The following is a 24,845-nucleotide window of genomic DNA, read 5'->3' as shown; positions in this document are numbered from 1 at the left end:
GTCCACTGAATCCTAAGCCTCTTCCTCTGATTTGTGCACAATGCTCAGTTTGTCCCTAACTAAAGCATAGGTGAGGGTATTTTCCCCTTCCTAAATAGTGTAATCCTTTGTGAGAACTAGCTTGGGAGATTTATTCAGCTAATATCTTGGCAGAGTGTCTTTTTTGGTTATTGTTGCTGTCTTTTCGAGAGGAGGGTTCTGGGGAGCAGGGATGATGGAACATTAGGGCTGGACTTTAGGAGTTTGACCTTATTTCTTTCAACTCTCAGCTTCTGCCATAGTCTATCTTGTGGGTCCCAGCTATCTCTGAAATCTCATTATGATGGGCTCTGGTATGGCCTTTCTCACCCAAAGCCAGGGGCAGCCCCTTTGTGCCCAGCGCCTCTCTCAGAGTAAGCTTCTCTGTCTCCAGCCTATTAAGCAGTGTCTCTTGGATGGGATGCTTGTCTTGAGTCAGAGCTCTTTGCTTTTTCTCTGACAAGCTAATAGAATCTCAAAATGGTTGCTGACTTCTATTCAGGGGATATCACTGATCCTTTCTCAAGGCAAACTGAATGAATGGCAGTGGCATTATTTTTAGCTGAAGGCAGACTCTAGCCGTTAGAAATTGATGGTGACTATTGTAATTTGGCCTTATTACTTATTCATTAACCGCGTACAGGTGGTCAGACAGCCAGCAAGACCTGCCATTTGAAATTTCATTTTCCAGAGACCTCAGTGATGCTTGCACTGTATGGCATTAATTTGATGTCTCCTTTTTTATGGGAGATCCATCATCCGATGTTTGTACTCACAGTGTATAGTGGCCAGGCTGTGGTGCTAAGCCTTTCCTAGCTGTCAGGAAAGACCCTGTGCCTGTGGAGAGGTGGTCTTGATGGGGCAGATAGCATGTACAATGTCAGGAGCTTGTTATGTTATTCTTTAAGGGAGTAAACGGTTGTCCACTTTCCCCCTCCTTCCTTCTATTTTATAGCAATGGTAGTTTTCCTTTTTAAAGAGTCCACTTAACTTTGCTGGCATTCTTAATCATCTCCTCTCCCTGCTTCCTGTGTCCCTTTGGCCTGGTTCTGAATGTTGTGGGATAGAAGCTTTTAGTGCTGTGGTTGGGCCTTTCATCTTATGTCTCCTGGGGAAAGGTCTCGGTATCTTGTGGTCTACTTGAGGCCATCGGGTATTCCTGCTGCCTTTGAGACATAACTGCCTGGGTCACAAGTGGACTGTCCAACCCAAGGTTTTCCACAGAGTCACTGGTAGTCATGGCTGCATTGTCCTGACACACAGAGGCTGCCAAAGTTAGCTTTTAAAATAAACCAAGCAATAGTCTCACTTATTTAGACTCTTCCAGGACTTATTAACAGCCTTTCCATGATTTCCTCATGTCACCCTTGTGGGCCCTTTTGCTGATGTACAAGTTCTCTACTTTTTCTCTCATTAACACAATAAAGTTATATTTCTGCCTCCTCACAGAGGAGCCAGTGAGTTCCTTTTATAGCTGATTTTGTGTTAGATGCCCTGCCTCACTGTGTGATAAGGTGACATTTAAATGATTTTTACTATAATTAGCACTAAAAACATGAAAAATAACTACTATTCAAATTTAATTATCTCTGCTCTTTTTAAAAGGATGGAATTCAAAATGCCAGAAGAAAAGCTAGTGGCTTCTCAGATTTTATTTAAAAGATTATTGTTATTTCTGTAAAAATCAGGCTTTTGGGCACACATGCAATTTCTCAAATCTCTGTAACTAAGAGCCCATTTTAATAGAAGTGTGTCATTTGAAGTAACATTGGCCACGAGGGAAAATGAAAAGAAATAATGGATGCTTTACAAGCTAAAGGTAGAAAGTGGCCACTTTAATTCTCTTGGCCATTAGTAAGGGCCCTGATCCTTCTCAGAAGAGCAAATGGAGAGATAGGTTTCAGACTGACTGTTCTGTTGAATCAGTTGTTCCCATTTTCCTAAGTGTTCCCAAGCCAAAGCTTACTGTTTCAGACGTAAAGTGCTGCTTGTTCCGCCAAAGGGAATTGTATTGACTTGAGCACTGAAGCTTGGCTATTTGGAATTATTATAATGATTTGACAGACACCCCATGACATCCCCCAGGGATTTTCTCTTTCCGTATGAACACATATCTTTTATAAGTTTGCTTTTGCAGTTTCAGTCTGTCATCATTCTTTTCCTCTCCCAAAGTTCTTCTTTGTTATTGAGTGGCTGTACTTTACTGAAATGTAAAAGCCTATTGGGGTTCCTAGGACTGCATCAGCTACATCAAAACTCATGAATCTTTTAAGATACATAGCTGTTAAAGGCACTTGTACAAAAATGGGCACTAACATTGTTTTGTGATGGTTTCCACTTGATGCAGTGTTTTAAGAACTTGAAAGTTCAGGCTACCCATTAGCAGCCCTGTATTTGTGCATGTTGAATAGAGTTCAGGTGATGGCTGAACATTGCGTAGGTACATGATAGGGGAGTTGATACTCCTTCAGAAAGCTGGTGTTCTTTGCACTCATGGAACTTAGTTGTGCTCCCCAATGACCTGTATAACTATAGAATGTTAAAGCTGGAACATGGAGAGGCAATGTGTTATAGGAAGACGAGAGTTCAAATCCCACCTCTGACAATAGCTGTAATGGCCATGGGCAAGTCATTTGATGTCTTTAAGACTTAGTTTCCTCATTTGTAAGTCAAGTCAACAAGCATTTTATCAGATGCCTGCTGTGTGTGCCAGGCACTGTACTAAGTGCTAGGGATACGATTAAAGTAAAAAAAGAAAAAGAAAAAGTCCTTGTTTTCAAGGAGTTCACAGTTTAATGGGAGAAGCAACATGCAAACAACTATGTGCAAATCGCATCTATAAAGGGTAAATTGAAGATGATCTCAGAGGGAAGGTACTAAGATGGAAGGGTTCCAGAAAAGGCTTCTTGTAGAAGATGAGACTTGAAGGAAACCATGGAAGCCACAGGAAGCGGAGATGAAGAGGGAGAGTTCCAGGTATGGACGACAGCCTGTCAAAATGCCTGGAGTCAGGAGATGGGGTGTCTTGTTCTTGGACCGAAGAGTACATGGAGGGGAGCAGGGTGAAAGAGGACTGGAAAGGTAGGAAGGGGTCAGGTTATGAAGGGCTCTAAAAGCCTGAAGTAAAAAGAGTGGTTGGACTAGATGGTCTCTGAGGTTGCTTCTAACTCCAAATATTTGATTCTTTGGAAAATATCGTAGAGATCACCTAGTTCAACCTCCTCATTTTACAATGAATTCAGATTTGGGTGGGACCTCAGAGGTAATCTACTCCACCTTGTACCTGCATGCCTATCCCCTATACTTCATCCCTGAACAGTGAAGAAACTGGGGCCCAGAGATGCAATATGACTTCAGAGGCCTAACATAGTTATCCAACAACTGGAAGCAAATTATGGAGCTGGTGCCGCTTCTCTTAAACTATATAGAAAAGAGGATTCTTCATCTTTGGGAAAACCAGTTTCTTTCTCTGGGCCTTGGTTTCTTTGTTGAAGAAATGAGGGGCTTGCACTAAATAATCACCAAGTCTCTTTCATCTCTAATCGTCTGTGAGTCCATGAGATTTTTGAATTTTTTTTTTTACGGTTGTGTATCTGTTGAGCATGGGAATTTCAGTCATCATCATCATTATCACAACCATAGTTGACATTTATATAACACTTTAAGGTTTACAGAGTTTATTACAAATATTACCTCATTTTATCCTCATAGCAGCTCTAGGTGCTGTCATTGTCCCCATTTCACAAGTAAGGAAAGTGACAGAGGTTTTCAAGTGACTTTTCCAGGGTCATACTGATAGTGTCTGAGGCAAGGGTAAGGAAGGGAAAGGAATAAGTATTTATGTAGCACATACTATCTGTCAGGCACTGTGCTAAATGCTTTACAAATAGTATCTCATATGATAATATAAGGTAAGATTTGAACTCAAGTCTTCTTGACTCTATGTCCAGTGGTCCAGTACTTTATCTGCTGTACCAACTAGCTGCCTTCGAAACAATCTATGAAAAAAAAAACAATCCGTAAGTAGCAGTGGGGTACTTATGGTTGTAAGTCCTTGGGTTGGTGAAGTCACAGGTCCCTTGAACCTTTCTGCCTTTAAATTGCATCTGAGTTATTTGTCATTAATTCATGCCCTGTAGCAGCTCATTGCTTTATTAATAGATATGTCAGCTTTTTTTTTTTGCCATTTAACTTTTGAATTCTGTCTTGAACAAAAAACCCAGTGGAACCAAATTGTTCACAATTAATTAATAATGGCAGGATGTTTTCTTCAGAAGGAAAGGTGGGGGGGTATGGAGGACTTTACTAATGTAATGAGCAAATGGGGTGTGTTCCCCTCATGAGGCACACTTCATGCCTCTCTCATATAGGCATAGGAACACCTGTTTACTCTGAGTTGGCTCATTTTCTTTGACCTGTTTTCACACTGCCAAATCTAGTTCCCAAAGAAGGATTACCCCCTCGCTGACTCAAATTCCCTCAGGATCCTAGGGGTAACTCTACGTAAGGGAAGTATATCATCCTTAGTTATCACTCTAGCTCTTGATTCTCCAGTGATGCATTTCTTTTTTACAGAACTAGCCAGTCAAAATAATACTTTTATATCTTAAGCATAACCATTTACTGGGCAAGAAGGCAAAAGAAAGAGCAATAATATCATGAGTACTCATACATTAAAGCAGAGGCACAAATAAAATACATTATGATCTACACATAAATCTGGATCACATTCTTGTAGCAAAATACTCAGTGTCTATGTGGGAGAGTGGGTGCACTCTTAAAGACACCTGCGAAGTAGATGTGAGTAAGGAAGGCCCATGTGCTCAGGGGAATCCAAAACTGTAAAACTAAAAACTTTAATGTCTCCTTTTTTTCTCAGGAACCATAAAAGTTTCTTGATGAACGTAGTTGCGTCAATGCCTTCACTATTCAGCTGATCCATTTTGTTGTTGTTAGTGTTAAGTATCTGATTCTTCCTGATTCCATTTGGGGTTTTCTTGGCAAAGATACTGGAGTGATTTGCTATATCCTTCTCTAGCTCATTTTACAGAGGAGGAAACTGAGGTAAAATAGGATTAAGTGACTTGCCCAGAGTCACACAGCTCAGGTCCTTCTGACTGCAGGCTAGGCACTCTGTCCACTGCGTGACCTAGCTGCCCCAGAGTTGATCCATACTGTGACTAACTAACACCCCCTGGACACAATATCTAAGCCAAACTAAGTGATCTGCTTAGTGACTTCTGATTCTCCACTTGCAGTCCATTCCTCTGCTTAGCTATATTTACTCACCACTAGCAACCATGATGTGTATCACTCCCAGCTCTAAGCTTAGCTGCTCTGTCCCTTCACACCTTTGTCTCTGTTTCTCCTCCTTCCTACCTTAGCTTATAGTGATCAAATTCTCATGTTCTTTTCTATAATCACATAAATTATATGTTTATAATTATAATTCTATGCCTAGTTTTCTATAGCCCCAGTGTTCTTATAGCCCCCATTTACTGCAGCATTTGTCACATGCAGAACTCAGCCACTGCTTGTCCCTGTTCTACCTGAGTAACTATGATACAGAACCATGGCTTCCCTTAGAACTTTGAGCTGTCTTGGCAAAGCCACAAACCTTGAAGAGGCAGTACATTATACAGAAGATATTAGATGATTCCAGTGTAAGATAGGACTTTAAGTGTCAGGAGAAACATTTGATTTGGTAAATCTGGTGACAGGTTGGGTGTGGGATATGGATACTTCCTTTTACTTGCCAACTCTTCCTATCTTCTTGATTATCCAGTTGGGTGTAATTTTTTTTTTTTCTGGAACTTGGAAAATAAGTTTCATTTATCTGGATGGGATAGGGAGGTGATGTCTGACGTGTGGCTGGGACAGTGGTTCTCAAAGGTGTGCCATTTACTAGGCAGGAAGGCAAAAGAAATAGCAATAATATCCTGAGTCCTTGTACATTACAGCAAAGGCACAAATTAAATACATTACGATCAACACATAAATCTGGGTCATTCTTGTAGCAAAATACTCAGTGTCTGTGTGGGAGAGTGGGTGCACACTTAAAGAAACCTACCAAGGAGATGTGAGTGAGGAGTGAGTGAGTGCATTGAGTTTCCTAGGTGTGCAGTGAATTGTGTGGAACTTGCACATTTTGAAGTTACTTAATTCCCTGTAGTGATGCTGGCTTAAATATTCAGTATGTCCTGGTCCTCACTACAAAGAATAATATCCTGTTGTGAGAAAAAAAAAGTTTTAAGAACCACTCAACTAGAGAGACAGAGATTTGATTATCTGATTCACAGTAATGGGATTAAGTTTTCCTTTGGGGATGATGCTGATCATTTCTACTTTCCCTCTCCCACCTCCCCCCCCCCAAGCAATAAATATTGCTAGTAACTAACTTGAAACTTATGGTCTTTATGCTCTGTAATGTCTGTTATATGGTCTACAACGACAAAGGATTGGGGGGAGGAAGGGAGCAAACATTCTGTTAATGTACATGCTGCTATAAAGTTACATTTCTGCCTCCTGATGGAGGGCCAATGAGCCCCTTTCTGTAGCTCATCTCACATTGGCTACCTTGGCACATTTAGGAGAGTTTACCAAATCTTAGCATACTTACACTAAGGAAGCTGCTCCCCCCTTGCAACTTGAAGGAGATAACTTTAGGACAAATAAAAGAATGTACTTAAAATTAAAATCCCAAAATGTACTTAAAAGAAAGTACTTAAACACAATGAGTAGGATAATTATTGAAATTGCTGAGAGGTTGTACAGAATGAAACTCTAAGTGGGTTTAGATTAGTTCATGGATTATGTATTCCTAAGGGGAAGTTAAGCATATTTGGGTATAACCCTAAGCTTTTTTTTTTCCTTAAGCTTTATTGATTACTTTTGTTTTTGTATAATACTCCTCTCACCTCCCCTACCTTTTGGTCCTTCCCTTATGACAAAGGTTTTTAAAAAAATTTTATTTTCATTTCTAAATTCTCTCCCTTCCTTTCCTGCTTCCCCTCCCTCACTTGTTGAGAAGACAAGAAATACCCATTATACATATAATGTATGACAAAGACTTAAAAAGAAAAATAATAGTTCAAAAGCATTAATCAGCAAATCACATATTCCTCAGCTTTCCATTGAAAGAAAGGTGGAAGGTGTGTTTCCTTAATTCTTTCCTGGGTCCAACTTTGGTTATTATAATTACACATCTTTCAGTTTGGTTTTATTGTTCTCTTCATTTACATTGTGGTACTTTTGTGTGTTTTGATTTTCTGGGTCAGTTTATTTCACTCTATTAATTCAGGTGTTTCTTTTCATTATTCTTATTTGATATTTCTTTTGGTGCCATTATTTCCAATTATATTACTGGAGAGAGGCAGTGATGGATAGAGAGCTGGTCTTGGAATCAGGAGAACTCAATTCAAGGCCTACTTCTTTTACCTCCTGGCGGTGGGATCCTGATCAAGTCACACCTTTCACTGCCCCAGGCAGCTCTCTAAGTCTCTTGAGTCTCAGAGGAGTTGCCTACTGTCATTGGCAAAGGGAGCTTCCTTATGAGGAGCTCCACACACCATTGAAATCACAGATCTGGTCAAAACTAAGAAAATAATGTATCACAACTTGATTAGCCATTTCCCAATCAGTAGTCATCTATTTCTTCCCATTTCTTTGCTACCACAAAAAGTGCTGCTGTGAATATAAATGACCTTTTAGTCATTTAGGGGTATCTGCTTAGCAGTGGGTCTCTGGATCAAAGGGTATAGCTATTTTAATCAATTTGATTTTTAGCACAATTCCAAATAACTTTCCAAAATACTTGTATCATTTCACAGCTACACCATTAATCTATCAACATCTTCCCACAACTACCATTGATTATTTCCATATCTGTATGGAAATCCATTGACTATTTCCATCTTTTGTCCTCTTTGTTGTAACCCATACCTCCTTCCCACCCCATCCCTAATCTTTTTGAGCTTTGTGTTAAGATGAGAAATTGTTCAGTGTGCCCTGCTTGAGGTAGAAAACGAACAATGGGCCATTGGCTTGACACAGTATGGCATTTTTGCTATTTTTATGTTAGTTTCTGGTAGACATTGTAGATGTTAACACTGAAAGGGATTTGGAGACTATCTAGCCCAACCTGTTCTGCAATTTTTAGAGATTGTTGGAGAGAAGCATGGGATGTGTAGGATGCTAGGGGATAAACTTACCACTTTTGTTTTTGACAAGTCATTATGTAATGTTGCCCTCTGGGATGCTGTCATTGTGTGAGTGCAGTGACCAATTTGAGCAGATAACTTCTCATTTTCAGAAAGGTAAATGTTACTGCTTCACTCTCTTGGTTTGTTCTAGTACTGTAAACAGAAGCAAAGTTGACTTAACCAATAGGCCAGGGATTTTCTAAAGGGGAAAAAAGTGTTTGTGTTGGAAAAAGGTCAGAGATGTGCCCTGAGCAGAAACAGGCTTTTTGTGTGACAGACATAGGAAGATTTTTATCTTCTCCCAAACTAATTGTTCAAAGTTAATACATCCAGCCATATTTGTTACATTAAAAAAAAACCATATTAAATAATGCAGGGATTGTTTTTTTTTTAAAGATCAATTAAAAATGTAGTTTATCTTAGAGGCCATGTGAAAGAATGAGAAGAAGCTGCCCTTCCATGTCCCAGAGGAAAGTTTTAGTAGAAACTGAAACTGATGACCTTGGAGAACTCATACACTGAGAGGTGAATCGATGTGGATTGAAATAAAAGATAGCCAGGGGAATACATTTGTAGCTGCTTGCTGTAGACCACACATGGTCACTAGGGGCAATTTAATGAGGAAATAAAAGCCAAAAAATGTAAATAGCATAAGCTAATTGGTCTTGTGGATTGGAACTAGCCCAACATAATTCATTCCAAAAGAAAGGAATACTAGCAGAACCTTCAGTTGTGATTGCATAATGGGCCTGTCTTGCCCTTCCCCTCTCCCCGAATTGTAGGTGCAGAATGGACTGACCTTTTGGCTGACTGAATTGACTACTAGTTTCTCAGCTGCTCAGGTTCCCAGACTATGTTCCCGGACTCTTCTTAGGTAGCAGCAGACATTTGTTGACTACCTACAAGCATCCCAGCCCAGTGCTTACTTAGAAAGTGGGGGAGAGAAAAAGAACAAACCTGGACATTTTCAGAGAGAGAATCCTCACATCCAGTACCCGAACCTTTCAGGGTCAGATGAGTTAAATGCTGAGTACTGAGGGCAGCTAAATATGGTGGGATTCTTGCAGGTTAACCAATGTGGCCAAGCAAACTCCTGGCCAGAGGGAAAGACTGAGAGGGACTTCTTCTGTCCCCTTTGCCCCCTTCTCCCCCAACCTAAGCTTAGAAGCAGCAATCCACTGTTGATAAAACACAGGATTTGGAGTCATAAGACCTTTATTTGAATCCCTCCTTTGCCACTTACTAGCTTTTGAATCTTTGGTAACCATGGCCCCTCTCTGGACCTCCATTCCCTCTTCTCTACAATGAGGGGTTTGTACTATCATGGAATCACAGAATTTCAGAGTCAGAAGTAACCTCCATGGCAACACAGACCAGCCCATCTGAAAGGAATCCCTACTATAACATTTCTGACAAGTGGTCGGTCCCTAGATGATCTCAAGGGTCTCCTCTAGCTCTAAATTCCATGATCCTCTGCTCACTGTCACTCAGGGCATAGAAAGGAAGAATCTGTGGGTCAGTTCTTAGAACTCTGAGGACCCTCCAGTAGCTTCTGCTTGGTCGGGGATGAGAGCTGTGGCAGGGTTGGCATTGAATGTGGGGTATCCCAAGTAACAAGTCCTCCCTTGGCAGGAAGGAGGCTCTCAGAAGCTAGAAGAAATCACTGAAGGTTATTATGGCTGTAACATTTAGTCGTTTGTGTGTGGCTGTTGCCTGCTTGGAATTGGAGGTGGAATTGGGAGCAATTCCTGGTGACTTCACCAAGAGCAGCCTGAGGGATGATTCTTGATCCACAGTGGTTTTGCCTGCTTTTATATGCGAACCATTTCTATGCAGGGAGAACCTAGACAGGAAACACTAGTCCCTCGCTAAGGTTGCTTTGGCAGCCAGTCATGTGACTGCGAGAGTAGGCCAGGGAGATGCCGACTCCACTTGTTGCTCCTGTGCTGTGGCCGCTGCAGGGTTTTGGTCTTTTCTGTTCTTGAACCACTGGAGCTTTAGTCCAGTTGTTCAGGTGGTTAGCGAGCATTTACTTAGTGCCTCCCGTGTTCCAGGCACTGTGCTAGAGGCTGGTGGTAAAAGGACGGAGAATGAAACAAACACGAAACCAGTCAAGAAGCTTACATTCTATCAGGAGAGACAAGCACATCCATAAGTACATGCAGAATAAATATAAATACAGGCTAGTTGATGTGATTCCACTAGCATTTAGTGGAATCAGAAATGGTTTTTTGTAGAAGGTGGGGCTTGAGCTGTGAAGAGAGGGATGCCGGAGGTAGAGGTAAGGAGGGAGTACATTCCAGAAATGAGGGCTCAATTGGTAAATAGTAAGTGCCTACTATGTACTAAACACTAAGTACTGAGGATACCATAAGAAAAAGAAAGTCCCTGGCCTCGAGGAGCTTACAATCTAGTGGTGGAAAGTAACACTTAAAAAGAAACTTTAAAAATGAAGTTGATATGCCCAAAGGGCTACAAAAATGTGCATACCCTTTGATCCAGCAATACCACTTCTAGGGCTATATCCCAAAGAGATCAAACAAATGGGAAAAGGACCCACATGTACAAAAATATTCATAGCAGCTTTTTTTGTGGTGTCAAAGAATTGGAAATTGAGAGGATGCCCATCAATTGGGGAATGGCTGAGCAAGTTGTGGTATATGAATGTAATGGAAAACTATTGTGCTATAAGACATGATGAACAGGCTGACTTCAGAAAAACCTGGACAGGCTTGTATGGTCTGATGCTGAGTGAAGTGAGCAGAACCCAGAGGACTTTGTATACAATAGCAGCCACGTTATGCAATGACTAAGAGTGTTAAACTGAACCCTTCTCAGCATTACAAGGATCTAAGACATCTCCAGAGGCCTCGGGATGGAAAATGCTGTCCACATCCAAGGAAAGAACTATGGAAGTCGAATTGCTCTCACTTATTTTTACCTTAAGTTGAATTTTGTTTCATCTTTCTGATGGTTCCTCCTATTGGTTTTAATTTTTACTTACAACTTCACTAATGTGAAAATATGTTTAATGGGTATGTAAATGTAAAGCCTATGTCAGATTGGGCGCCATCTTGGGGAGGGTGGGGGGGGAGAAAAAGGGAGAAAAAATTTTCAACTCAAAAGCATATGGAAAAAATTAAAAATTAAAAATTAAAAAAAAATAAAATAAAATTTAAAAAAATGAAGTTGAATCCAGTGTTCAGCTGGTGGAAAAGTTTGGTCTGTGAGCCCTTTTTATTTTTTATTTTTTTTTGCCTTTTTGGTGAGGCAGTTGGGGTTAAGTGACTTGCACAGGGTCACACAGCTAGTAAGTGTCATGTGTCTGAGGTCAGATTTGAACTCAGGTCCTCCTGACTCCAAGGCTGGAGCTCTATGCACTGCACCACCTAGCTGCCCCTTGTGAGCCCTTTTTAAGTGGAGGTTTGGCGAGGAATTTTTTCCTTCACCCTCCTGCCCTCCCATCAAAGAAGGAGAGGCTTATTAAAGATATTGATGAGCAATGAATACCAAAGGTGATGCAGTCTTAGGGAGGAATAATTTCCTGGTGAAAAGCTTTTCCTGGAACCCTGATGATGGTGGAGCCAATCTCAAGGAGAGTAGATGGTGGGTGTGGTTAGGTGTGAATAGAGTTCGAATAGATTTGACAAGATAAAAGAGAGACACAAGGTTTTTTTCTTACCAAAACAATCACTTTATTATGTGATTTTACAAACTACAGCACATGGAAAATATGTATTCTGCCATAGGATAATAGATTTAGAACTGGAAGGGATCTTATGGTCTAGTCCAACCCTCTTCTTTTATAGATGAGGAAATTGAGGACCAAAGATATTAAATGAGTTGTCCAAGACCACACAAATAATGGGGGCCGGGGGAGAGGAGTGGCCAGTGGGAAGATATGGAGACCAGAGGTGCAGTGCCATATGTGAAGAACAGAGGGAAGGCCAATTTGGCTGAATTGTAGAAGGGGAGTAACATATGACAAGTTTGGGATTAGAAAGATAGGTTTTGAAGGACTTTAAGAGCTATAAAGAAAAGTTTATATTTGATACTAGAGGAAATATGGAGCTTTTGGAGTTTGAATAGGAGAGCAATATGGTCAAATCTTTGCTAAAGGAAAATCCCTTTGGTAGAGGTGTGGAGGATAGACTGGAGAGGGAAAGAGACGTGAGGCAGAGAGGCCAACAGGAGGCTGTTAACTGTTGAGATGAGAAGCCCTTAGACTGAATTCTTATCCTGGTCCCTTAACCTCTTGGACTCTGTTTCTTCATCAATAAAATGGGGATAATAATTGCTGCAGTGCTTTCTTCCCTGAGGTGTTATGAGGACCACATGAAATCATGGCTGTGACCAAAAAGCACTCTTCACATGAAAGGTGGTGTGGGGTGCGGGGAATGCTCTCGGGTGTCTTGTCGTCATAGGATCATAGCCTGTATTGCTGGAAGATACCTTTGAGGTCATTTAGTCCAGCCCCTTTCTTTGACAGATGACCCTGAGAGTTTTATGGACAATTAGAGGGAAGCTTGACTTCTTTGAGACAAGTGCCCTGCCTTCTGCTAGGGTTCCTCAGACTTACACATAATGTCAATGTAAATAATGAGACTGGACAGGATATGCTAAGTGGCACATGAGTGGTGTAGCCTGTAAGTATGCTAAATGAGGGGTTGACCTTATCTTTTCTGATGTCTGTAATGGCATGTAGCGCATTGTGAGAACTCAATATTAGTTGATTACAACTGAAACTTGAAATTAAATCTGAATCTTGAAGGAAGGACCCAGGAGACCCTGTTGTTCAGCCTTGCTATTGATCTACCGTGTTTCCTCAGGACAAATTAACATGTGATTGGGACACTAGTGGCAGGGAAGTACCAGTAATAGGACCTCCAGCTGTTTTTCTCTCTTGGCTGTCCCATGAGGCTAAGCTTGCTTTGTGGAAAGGGAGTTAGGTAGACATTCCATAGGAAGCTCTGTTTGATGGTGGAGAACAGGAGTCACATCGGCCCCCTGCCAAAGCCTGGATTTTAGTCATTATTGCAATCCAGGGGTGACCTCCAGGAGACTGTCTGCTTAGAGGAACAGGGTTCACAGTGAGTCAAGGGAAACTGGCCTCTTGTCAGGTCAAGGTGGTTATTATTGTGTTTGGATGGAGCACCAGACTTGGAGTCAGAAAGACCTGGGTTCGAATCCCACCTCAGACAAGATTAGAAAACTGAGGAAGAAAGGTTAAGTAATTTGCCCCAGGTTATATAGCTATATAATCTTGAAAATAAGGAAGCTATACTCTATGACCTTTAAGCTCCCTTGATCCTGTGAAGATATGATCTTCCCTCTATAGGTATGGATCCCTTCTTAGTATTTTAGCTTCCATCCCATTTGTATTATTTGGATGTAGTTGAAGGTAGACTGATGATGAGCTTTAATTACCATTTAGTACCTTCAGCCTCTGAAAATAAAGGTGTGAATAGATTTGATCCTGAGGGGAAAAATAGCCTGCAGTAGTTTTTCTTTTTTCTTTACTGGAAAGACTGCTCCGATATGTAATTTTACAACCTACAGTACATAGAAACATGTATTAGGGTATAGGATCATGTTTAGAACTGTAAGAGACCTTATGATCTAGTCCTCGGGTGGGTAACCTGTGGCCCTCTAGGTCCTCAAGTGCAGTCCTTTGACTGAATCCAAACTTCACAGAACAAGTGATCGAGGCTAACACCCTAATTTTGCAGATGAGAAAATTAAGGCTAGATTTGAATCCCACTCCATTAGCTCCAAGTTGTTTTAACTCCATCATGCAGTTTTGACACAATGGCTGGAGCAGAAATGGCTCAGAGGAGATGGAATATTATATACAAGTAACTGAGAGGCTCCCTGTATAGCCGAGTACGTACCTTGTTCCTCTCTTTCCCAGAGAACACAGAGAAATAGGCTCAAATCACAGGAGGAAAGGTTCAGATCAGGGCAGGCTTAGAAACATACTTTTTTTTTAAAAACCATTTTAATTTATTATTTATTTTTAACATTTTTTTCTTTTCAATTTTGAATTCCAAATTCTCTCCCTCCCTCCCACCCTCTTCCTCACCCACTGAGAAGGCAAGCAGTATGATATCAATTATACATGTAAAATAATGCAGAACATTTCCATATTAGCCATATTTCAAAAAAAGCAGGAAAGAGAAGGTTAGAAAATTATACTTAATTTTGCACTCTGAGTTCATTAAAACAAATTCTTCTTGAAAATAAGTAATCCCGAACAGGACACTCTCTTCTCTGGTTCTGTATTCAGACCTCTGTTGCAAGGCTCAGTCTTTATCTCTATGTAGGTTCCTTAGCTAGTGTCCTGGACTGAGTCTGACCATGTTAGCACTGCGACACTCATCTGAAGGAGAATGTATCCCTGAGCATAGTAGGAATTTAGCTCAGGGAATTAGAAAAAAAAATTAATTTATTTATTAAATTTTTAGTTTTCAACAATCACCTCCATAAGCTTTTCAGTTTTAAATTTTCTCCCCCTCCTTTTGCACCTCCCTCCCCAAGATGGTGTGCAATCTGACATAGGCTCTCCATATACATTCCTATTAAACATTTTCACATTAGTCATGTTGTAAAGAAGAATTAGAACCAATAGGAGGAGCCACAAGAAAGAGGAAACAAAACAAAACAGGAGGAAAAAAGAAGAGCAAATAGTATGCTTCCATCTGCATTCAAACTCCATAGTTCTTTCCTTGGATATGGATAACATTTTCATCATGAGACTTTTGGAGATGTCTTACATCCTTGTGTTTCTGAGAAGAGCTAAGTCTGTCAAAGTTAGTCATCACACAACAAGGCTGTTACTGTGTGCAACGTTCTCTTGGTTCTGCTCACTTCACTCAGCATCAGTCCATACGAGTCTTTCCAGGTTTTTCTGAAGTCTGCCTGCTCATCATTTCTTATAACACAGTAGTATTCTATTACATTCATAGATCACAACCTGTTCAGCCATTCTCCAATTGATGAGCATCTTCTCAATTTCCAATTCTGTGTCACCACAGAAAGAGCTGCTATAAATATTTTTGTAGATGTGAGTCTTTTTCCCATTTTTATGATCTCTTTGGGATACAGCCCTAGAAGTGGTATTGCTGGGTCAAAGGGTATGCACATTTTTTAGAGCCCTGTGGGCATAGTTCCAAATTGCTGTCCAAAATGGTTAGATCAGCACAGGGAATTTTTGCAAAGTCTGAATGAATTCTTACTATGTGCCAGGCACAAATGCTAGGTGCTTGGGATACCGATACAAACAAGAAATGTGGTCCCTGCCTTGTAGAAACTGACATTCTAATGGGAGAAGACAGTACCTAAAGGGGAGCTGGGGGTGGGGGTGGTACAAATGTGGTGGCATGGTTTGGAAAAGGCTGGGAAATGACTTGGCAGCCTGGTTCTGGGCAAGATGAGTCAAAAGTTCACCATTGGAATTCAGGAACACTCTGAGCCTCAGTTTTCTCCTCTGTCAATAAGCATTTTGGTGCCTACTATGTGCCAGGCACTGTGCTAAGTGCTGGGGATGCAAAGACAAGATAGTCCCTGCTCTCAAGGAGCTCAGTCTAATGGGGGAGACAACATGAGAACAAATATACACAGACACGATTATGTACAGGATAAATTGGAGGTGATCAGCAGAGGGAAGGTACTGACATTAAGGGGGATTGGGAAAGACCTTGTAGAAGGTGGAATTTTAGCTGGGAGTTGATGGAAATCAGGAAAGTCAGGAGATGGAGATGAGGAGGGAGAGCATGCCAGGCTTGGGGAAAGCCAGTAAAAATGCCTGGAGTCAGGAGATGAAATCTGGATGGAGTCAGGATCCGAGAAGCAACAAGCACCACATTGTCTCTTCAGATTTTTGGCTTCTACTTCACCTCCTTTTTATAGCCAAGCTCCACTCGCACACCTCTTGTTGCCTAGTGGATGGTTCATCTTGAGTATATCCCTTAGGTATCTCAAGCTCAACTTATCTAAAACTGAAGTTATCTTTTCGCCTAAACCTATCCCCGGCCCCACTTCTGCACTTCCCTATTTCTGACCAAGGTGCCATCCTGATTTCGGTCACATAGTTTCATGACCTCAAAAATCATTCTAGGTGGTGCAGTGGATAGAGCACTGGGCCTGAACGAAGGAAACCTGAATTCCGGCGTGGCCTCAGACCGCTCAGCTGTGTCACTCTGGGCCAGTGTTAGTCGTTTGGATGCTGAGCTGTAAAATCCCTTACACTCTGTGTTGTTGTCAGCTCTGGATTACTTCTGCTCTCTGCTTCCTCTTTTTCTGTTCTGGACAGTGATGGTAGGAGGTCACACAATCCTGCTGACTAGCCTACTGCCCGTGTGCTGCCTGATCTCAACTAGGTCTTCCCTGAAGCAAGACCATTCTTTTACTCCTCCCAAATCTATTCTTTATTGAACTCCCTATGAATGTTGCTCTAAACTTTCTGTTTTCTCTTCACATTTGTACTCCTCCTCCTTTCACCCTCACAGTTAAGGAACTTCTGTCATCATTTATTGAGAAAACATAGACCATTCACCAGGACCTCTCTCTTCGCTTTTCTATATCTCCAAACCCCTCGTTCTATATCTCAAAACCCCATGTGGCCCTTTGACTGCATCAGAACTTCACAGAACAAATCCCCTTAATAAAAGGATTTGTTCTGTAAAACTTGACTCAGTCAAAAGGCCACATCCAAGGACCTAGAAGGCCACATGTGGCCTCGAGGCTGCAGGCTCTCCACGCCTGGTTAAACCCTCACTTGATTTTACCATCCCCTCAAGCTATCATCATCTTTCTCTCTTTCCTTTCATAGCCAAATTCCTAGAAAAAGCTATTGCTGTCATTGCTTCAGCTTTCTCCCCTTTTATTTCTCAACACTTTGCAGTCTGGTTTCATCCCTCAGTTGAAACTACTCTCTCATTGTGCAAGTTATTCCTTACTTACCAAAGCTGAGTGTCTTTTATCAGTGCTTTTCCTTCTTGACCTCTCTTCACTCAACATTTAATGATGATGATGATAATAATAGCTAATAAATAGCTAGCCTTTATATAGCACCTTTGTTGTTCAGTTATCTTTTAGTCATGCCTGACTCTTCATGACCCCATTTGGGTTTTCTTGGCAGAGATAATGGAGTGATTTGCCATTTCCTTCTCCAGCTCATTTTACAGATGAGGAACTGAAATAAACAGGGTTAAGTGACTTGCTCAGGGTCATACAGCTAGTAAGTATCTGAAGCCAGGTTTGAGCTCAGAAAGTTGAGTCTTCCTAACTTCAGCACAGTACTCTATCTAGACACTTCACCACCTAGCTGCCCAAAGCACTTTACATACTCATTTGATCCTTACAACAACCTTGGGAGGTAGGTGCTGTTATTATCTCTAAATTACAGATGGGAAGATTGAGGCACAGATATGTTAAGTGACTTAGACTCACATAGGTGGTAAGAGTCTGAGATAGGGTCCACATTCTATCCACTATGCCACCTCTCTGTGCCTGACACTGTTGACTTCAGTCTTCTTCTAGATATTCATTCCTCTCTGGGTTTTTGTGACATAGTTCCCTCTTGGTTTATGTACTATCTGTCAGACTGCTCCTTCTCAGTTTGTTTTGCTGGCTTATCATACATTTCCTATCTAGCAACTATGAATATACCTCTAAGCTCCATCCTGGCCTCTTTTTCCTTCTCACTATCTTGATGACTTCATCATCTTCTGTGGATTTAGATATCACCTCTATGAAGATGACAGATCCTGGTCTGTTTCCTTTTATCCTTTCTGGTATCACCAACTGCCCATGACTGGATGTTCCTTAGGCATTTTACATCCAACATGTCTAACACAGAGCTCATCACTTCTCCTTTTCTATACTTCATTTTCTGTTGGGGGCACCATCCTTCTGGTCACCAAGATACATAACTTCAATATCATCTTCAACTCCTCATTGAACCTCAACCTCTCCTTCCCCAGTTTGTGTTCATTTGCCATGTAGTTTAGATTCTATATCCACATCTCTCATATTTATATCCTTTTCTCCATAGAGGCAACTCAGTGGCGCAACAAATGGAGCACTGGGCCTGGAGTCAGGAAGACCCGAGTTCAAATCTGGCCTCAGACACTTACTAGCTCTATGACTGTAGGCAAGTCACATAACCTCTATGTGCCTCAGTTTCCTTATCTGTAAAATGGGGGTAATAATAGTACCTACCTCCCAAGGTTGTTGTGAGGATCAAATGAGATATTTGTTAAACTCTTAGCTCAGTGCCTGGCACGATGTAAATGTTAAATGTTAGCTATTATGCTTATTTTTATTTTTTACCCATAAAAACAGGGCCTTAACCCAGGCTTTTCTCATCTCTTGCCTAAACTATTGCAGTAGTCACCTAATTGCCCTCCTTGCCTCAGGTTTCTCCCTTTTCATATCTATCTTCCCTGTGGTTGTTGAAGTTGATATACCTAAGACACAGGTCCTTAGGTCCATGTCATTCCTCTGAGCAGAAAATTCCCATGGCTCCTTATTACCCCAGGATCAAATCCAAACTCCTCTTTGGCATTTACATCCCTTTATAGCCTAGTTCCAATCTACTTTTCCAGATTTAATATGCACAGTTCTCCTTTTTGTAGTCTATATTTCAGCCAAACTGTTGTTCTTCCCATAGAGCAGGGGTGGGAACCTGTGGCCTTGAGACTACATGTAGCCCTCTAGGTCCTCAAGTGCAGCCCTTTGACTGAATCCAAACTTTGTAGACCAAATCCCCTTAATAAAAGGATTTGTGTGATAACTTTGGACTCAGTCAAAAGGCCACACCCAAGGACCTAAAAGGCCATATATGGCCTCCAGGCTGCAGGTTTCCCATCCCTGCCATAGAATATTCCATCTCTTTCTTTCATGCCCTGGTACAGACCAACTCTCTCAGCACCTGATATGTATTCCATCTTTACCTCTACCTTTAGAATCCTTAGTTTCCTTTGGTGTTCAGCTTGTGACACCCCGCTGCTGGCAGCCCCTCCTAAAAATTGCCTCATGCATGCTTTGTGTGAGACCCTTAAGCTCTTTATCCGTGATCCTGTACCTATACATGTGGTCTCCATAGATAGAATGTAAACTCTCTGGGGGGAGGTACTCTTTAACTTTTGTCTTTGTATTCCCAGCACCCATGCAGTGTCTAGCACATAGATGGTATTTAATAAATGCTTTTTGATTAATTAATTAGAATTCTGGGGGTGCGTGCTTCCCTGAGCACTGTTTGTTTTTTTTCATTGGCATTAATTAGATATGGCCTGTGCTGTGACACTAACCAGTCACTTTTGTTGTGGCTTTTTAAAGGATTCACTCCCGTGAACACTTCAAGGAGAAGTATGCCGTGGATGATGTGCAGTATTCAGATGACGTGAGTGTCTTTTTGTTGTTTTAACTAATAGTTGTTGACTGTGATTCATCCAAACAGTAATTTTACGTAATTGGGTCTAATTTCCTAATTCATCATACTCTTCTGTGCAGCAGAAACTGGGCTTTTGGTTCTGGTTCTTCTTCTCTCTCTAGACACTCTCTAGGTAACCCCATCAGCTTTCACCCATTCAGCTGTCATCTCTGTGCAGACCTATCTAGCCTTCCACTCTCTGTTGATCTCCAGTCCTGCATTTCTAACTTCCTTCTGGTTAACTCCACCTTGATCAGACCTCTTCAATTCAACATGTACAAAATTGGAGCTTATTTTTCTCCCCCATCCACATTCCCTTAACTTCCTTATTTCTGTCTATGGCATCACCATTCTTCTAGTCAACTAGCTTTGCAACCTAGAGTCACCCTCTACTCTTTGCTCTCTTACCCCCCCCCCAGCCCCTGTATCTAACCAGTTGCCAAGTCTTTTTTTTTTAATTAATTTATTTTTAGTTTTCAACATTCACTTCCCTAAGCTTTTTTTGGTTTTTGTTTTAATTTATTTATTTTTGCTTTTCATCATTCACTTCCACAAGATTTCGAGTTCCATGTTTTCTCCCCATCTCATCCCTCCCCCCACCAAGATGACTTGCGTTCCGAATAGCCCTTCCCCTCATCTACCTTCCCTGCTATCTGCCCCGTTCCCTCCCCGCCTTCCTCTTATCGCCTTTCCCTTCTATTTTCCTGTAAGGCAGGATAGATTTCTATTGCCTGTATATCTTATTTCCCAGTTACACGTGAAAACAATTTTTAACATTTGTTTTTAAAACTTTGGGTTCCAAATTTTCTCCTTTCCTCCTTCCCCACCCACCCTCATTGAGAAGGCAAGCAACTCAGTACAGGTTATACATGTGTAGTCATACAAGACACTTCTATAGTAGTCATGTTGTGAAAAACTAACTATATTTCCCTTCTTCCTGCCTTGCCTCCCATTTATTCTATTCTCTCTTTTGACCCTGTTCCTCCTCAGAAGTGTTTGCTTCTGATTACTCCCTCCTCCAATCTGCCCTCCCCTCTATCATCCCCCCACTCTCGTATCCCCTTCCCCCTTCTTTTTCTGTAGGAAAAGATAGATTTCCATACCCAATTGAGTGTGTATATTATTCACTCCTTAAGCCAGATTCAATGAGAATAAGATTCACTCATTCCCTCTCACCTTCCCCCACTTCCCCTCTATGATAAAAGTCTTTTCTTGTCTGTTTTATGTGAGATAATTCATCCCATTCTACCTCTCCCTTTCTCTTTCTTCCAGTATAATTCTTTCACCCCTTAATTTTATTCTCCAGATATCACTTCTTCATCTTCAACTCACCCTGAGCCCTCTATTTATCTATCTATCTCTCTCTATATACATACATATAATTTTTTCTCTCCAACTACCCTAATACTGACAAAGGTCTCATGAGTTACAAATATCATCTTTCCATGCAGGAATGTTAACAGTTCAACTTTAATAAGTCCCTTATGATTTCTCTTTCCTGTTTACCTCTTCATGTTTCACTTGAGTCATGTATTTGAAAGTCAAATTTTCTATTCAGCTGTGGTCTTTTTATCAAGAATGCTTGAAAGTTCTCTGTTTCACTGAATGTCCATTTTTCCCCCTGAAGGATTATAGTTAGTTTGTGGGGTAGGTGATTCTTGGTTGTAATCCTGTCTCCTTTGACCTCCAGAATATTATATTCCAAGCCCTCTGCTCCCTGAATGTAGAAGCTGCTAAATCTTGTGTTATCTCAGTTTTCCACAATTTTCCACAATACTTGAATTGTTTCTTTCTGGCTGCCTGCAATATTTTCTTCTTGACCTGGAATTTGGCTACAATATTCCTAGGAGTTTTCTTTTGGGGATCTCTTTGGTGGATTCTTTCAATTTCTATTTTGCCCTCTGGTTCTAGAATATCAGGGCAGTTTTCCTTGATCATTTTTTGAAAGATGATGTCTAGGCTCTTTTTTTGATCATGGCTTTCAGATAGTCCAATAATTTTTAAATTATCTCTCCTGAATCTATTTTCCAGGTCAGTTGTTTTTCTAATGAGATATTTCACATTGTTTTCTATTTTTTCATTCCTTTGGTTTTGTTTTACAATGTCTTGATTTCTCATAAAATCACTAGCTTCCATTCCCTCCCTTCTAATTTTTAATGAAGTATTTTCTTCAGTGAGTTTTTGGACTTCCTTTTCCATCTGCCCAATTCTTGCTTTTTAAGGCATTCTTGTCCTCATTGGCTTTTTGGACCTCTTTTGCCATTTGGGTTAGGCTAATTTATTTATTTTTTATTTTTTTGCATATTTTATTAATTTATTTTGACTTATCAACAATCACTTCCATATGCTTTTGAGTTTAAAATTTTTCTCTGCCTTCCTCCCCACCACCTCCCCAAGACAGTTCACAGTGTGATATAGGCTATATATTTACATTGCTATTAAACATATTTTCACATTAGTGAAGTTATAAGTAAAAATTAAAACCAATAGGAGGAACCATCAGAAAGAGGAAATGAAACTAAACAGAAGAGAAAAAAAAAGAAAGCATTCAACTTTCACAGTTATGATTACTATCTGTGTCTTTTTCTCCATCCTTTTTGCCCCGTTTATGCTTTTCTTTCTCCTCTCTCCCTTCCCCCCTCACTAGTACTTTGCTTTTGACCACTGCCTCCCTCAGCCTTTCCTCCCTTCTATTATCCCCTCCTCTTCCCTTCACCCCACCTTCTTCCCTCCCTTCCATCCCACCTCCCTTTTCTTTCTCCCTTTCCCTCCTACTGCCCATAGGGCAAGTTAGATTTCCATACCTAACTGATTATGTTATTCCCTTCTTGAGCCAAATCTGATGAGAGCAAGGTTCAAACAATGCTCACCCCCTCTCCCTTCTTTCCCTCTGCTGTAATAGGATTTTCTGTCTTTTCCTGTAATGTAATTTACCCTTGTCTGCCTCCTCCTTTCTCAGTACATTTTCTAAGATCAGACTAATCCACTTACTTGGATCCATTTAACCCACTTGATTAGATTTTTTTTTATCATTACATCAAAGTCAACTAATATCCACCCCTTTATGTATACTCCTTTAACATGGTGTAATAACAATACAGTTCTCAAGAGTTGCAAGTGTCATCTTCCCTTGTAGGGATGTAAACAGTCTGCCCTTATTAACAACATTTTGTATCTTTCTGTCCCATTTACCTTTTTATGTCTTTCTTGAATCTTGTACTTGAAGATCAAATTTTTTGTTGAGCTCTGGTCTTTTTATGAGGAAGGTTTGGAAGTCTCCTATTTCATTGAATATCCATCTCCTCCCTTGAAGAATCATGCTCATTTTTGCAGGGTAGTTGGTCCTTGGCTGCAATCCAGGCTCCTTTGCCTTACAAAATATCATGTTCCATGCCCTGGAGTCTTTTAATGTGGAAGCTGCAAGGTCCTGTGTAATCCTGACTGTGGTTCCATGATATTTAAATTGTTTCTTTCTGGCTGCTTGCAGCACCTTCTCTTTCATCTGGTAATTTTGGAATTTTGCTATTATATTCCTTGGTGTCTTCAATTTGGGATCTCTTTCAGGTGGTGAGCGGTGTATTCTTTCTGTGGTTATTTTACCTTCTGGTTCTAGGACTTCTGGGCAGTTTTCCTTTATGATTTCCTGAAAGATACTGTCCAGGCTCTTTTTTTCATCATGATTTTCAGGTAGTCCATTAATTTTTAAATTGTCTCTCCTAAATCGATTTTCCAGGTCGTTGTTTTACTGTGAGGTATTTTATGTTTTCATCCATTTTTTCATTTTTTTGTTTCTGTTTGACTGATTCTTGCACTGTCATAGAGTCATTAGTTTCCATTTGTCCAATTCTAGTTTTTAACAGATTGTTTTCTTCTGTTAGTTTTTGTACTTCCTTCTTCAGTTGGCCAATTGTATTTTTAAGGGATTTGTTTTCTTCAGTGTACTTTTTTTCCAGTTTGCCAATTGTGTTTTTTAGGGACTTGTTTTCTTCAGTGTACTTTTTTTCCAATTGGCCAATTGTATTTTTTAAGGACTCTTCTACCTCTCTCATTAGACTTTTAAAATCCTTCTTGAGCTCTTCTAAGAAGGCTTTTTGGGCTTCAGACCAGTTCATATTCCCTTTTGATGTTGCAGATGTGGGTTTGTTGACAGTGTTGTCCTCTTCAGAATTTCTGTCTTGATCTTCACTCTTTTCATAATATGAATCTATGGTACATTTCTTTCTACTCATGGTGTTTCTTTATTGCCTGGCCTTTAAAGAGATTGAGCTCTCCTGCTGGGGAACAGAGGGCACTGACCCAAGCTTCTTGTGTTGGGAGCCTAGGTCTTGGTCACTGGCTTTGTGTGCTGGGGCCTCTTATGTTGGCAATTGGAGGCTGTAGAGTTCTGGCAGCTTACCTGGTGTTGGGCTGGAATCAGCAAGGCTGGGGCTTTAGGAAGACTTTATGTTGCTTTCTTCAGCTCTTTTCAGATGAATGCTGCAGGGCACTTATGTGCCTGGGGCCTTTTGTAGTGCTGCTTCCCTTATTTTTGCTGAGGCACTGGGAGACCCGTTTGCTGGGCTGCTGCTCCCTGTCTTTCTTCTAGTTTAGGTGTTCCAGGGTTTTTTTCTGGGGTGATATTTTCTGGATTTTCAGAGGTTGATAGGGGAGAGTGAGAGCAACTACCTTTTTACTCTGCCATCTTGGCTCCCAGAAGCAGAAGTCCTCTAGGCTAATTTTTAAGGTGTTATTTTCTTCAGTATTTTTTTTGGTCTTTAGCAAGCTGTTGACTTGTTTTTCATGATTTTCTTGCATCACTCTCATTTCTTTTCCCAGTTTTTCCTCTACTTCTCTTACTTGATTTTCAAAATCCTTTTTGAGCTCTTCCATGGCCTGGGACTGATTCATATTTTTCTTGGAGGCTTTGGATGTAGGAGCTTTGACTTTGTTGTCTTCTTCTGGTTGTATGTTTTGATCTTCTTTGCCACCAAAGAAAGATTCTGTGGTCTGTCTTTTTTTGTGCATTTTGCTTATGTTCCCAGCCAATTACTCGAGTTTTAAATCTTTGTTAAGATAGAGGTTTGTTTCCAGTGTGGCGAATGTACTGTCCCGAGCTTTGTGCAGGTGTTTTCAGAGATACTTCTAGGAACCTGTAAATTTTTAGTTCTTCTAAGGTGGTACGATCAAGGGTTATTCTGGCCTGTACTCTGGTC

At 40.7% G+C, this 24,845-nt stretch overlaps 1 protein-coding gene across 1 annotated transcript in view; it reads left to right on the top strand.

The window, feature by feature from the left end:
* PEPD (peptidase D) overlaps window positions 1–24,845 on the top strand; it is a 257,325-nt gene that overhangs the window by 36,356 nt on the left and 196,124 nt on the right. The window contains exon 4 of the mRNA XM_020985026.2: window positions 19,560–19,623. Coding sequence (XP_020840685.1) covers window positions 19,560–19,623 — 64 coding nt within the window. The remainder of the gene's footprint in view (window positions 1–19,559; window positions 19,624–24,845) is intronic.

Source organism: Phascolarctos cinereus, unplaced genomic scaffold (genome assembly GCF_003287225.1).
Source record: "Phascolarctos cinereus isolate Bilbo 61053 unplaced genomic scaffold, phaCin_HiC Scaffold_2;HRSCAF=192, whole genome shotgun sequence".
In the NCBI taxonomy this organism is placed as follows: domain Eukaryota; kingdom Metazoa; phylum Chordata; class Mammalia; order Diprotodontia; family Phascolarctidae; genus Phascolarctos; species Phascolarctos cinereus.
The sequence above is the reverse complement of the archived record's forward strand: the minus strand, read 5'-3'. Positions and strand labels throughout refer to the sequence as shown.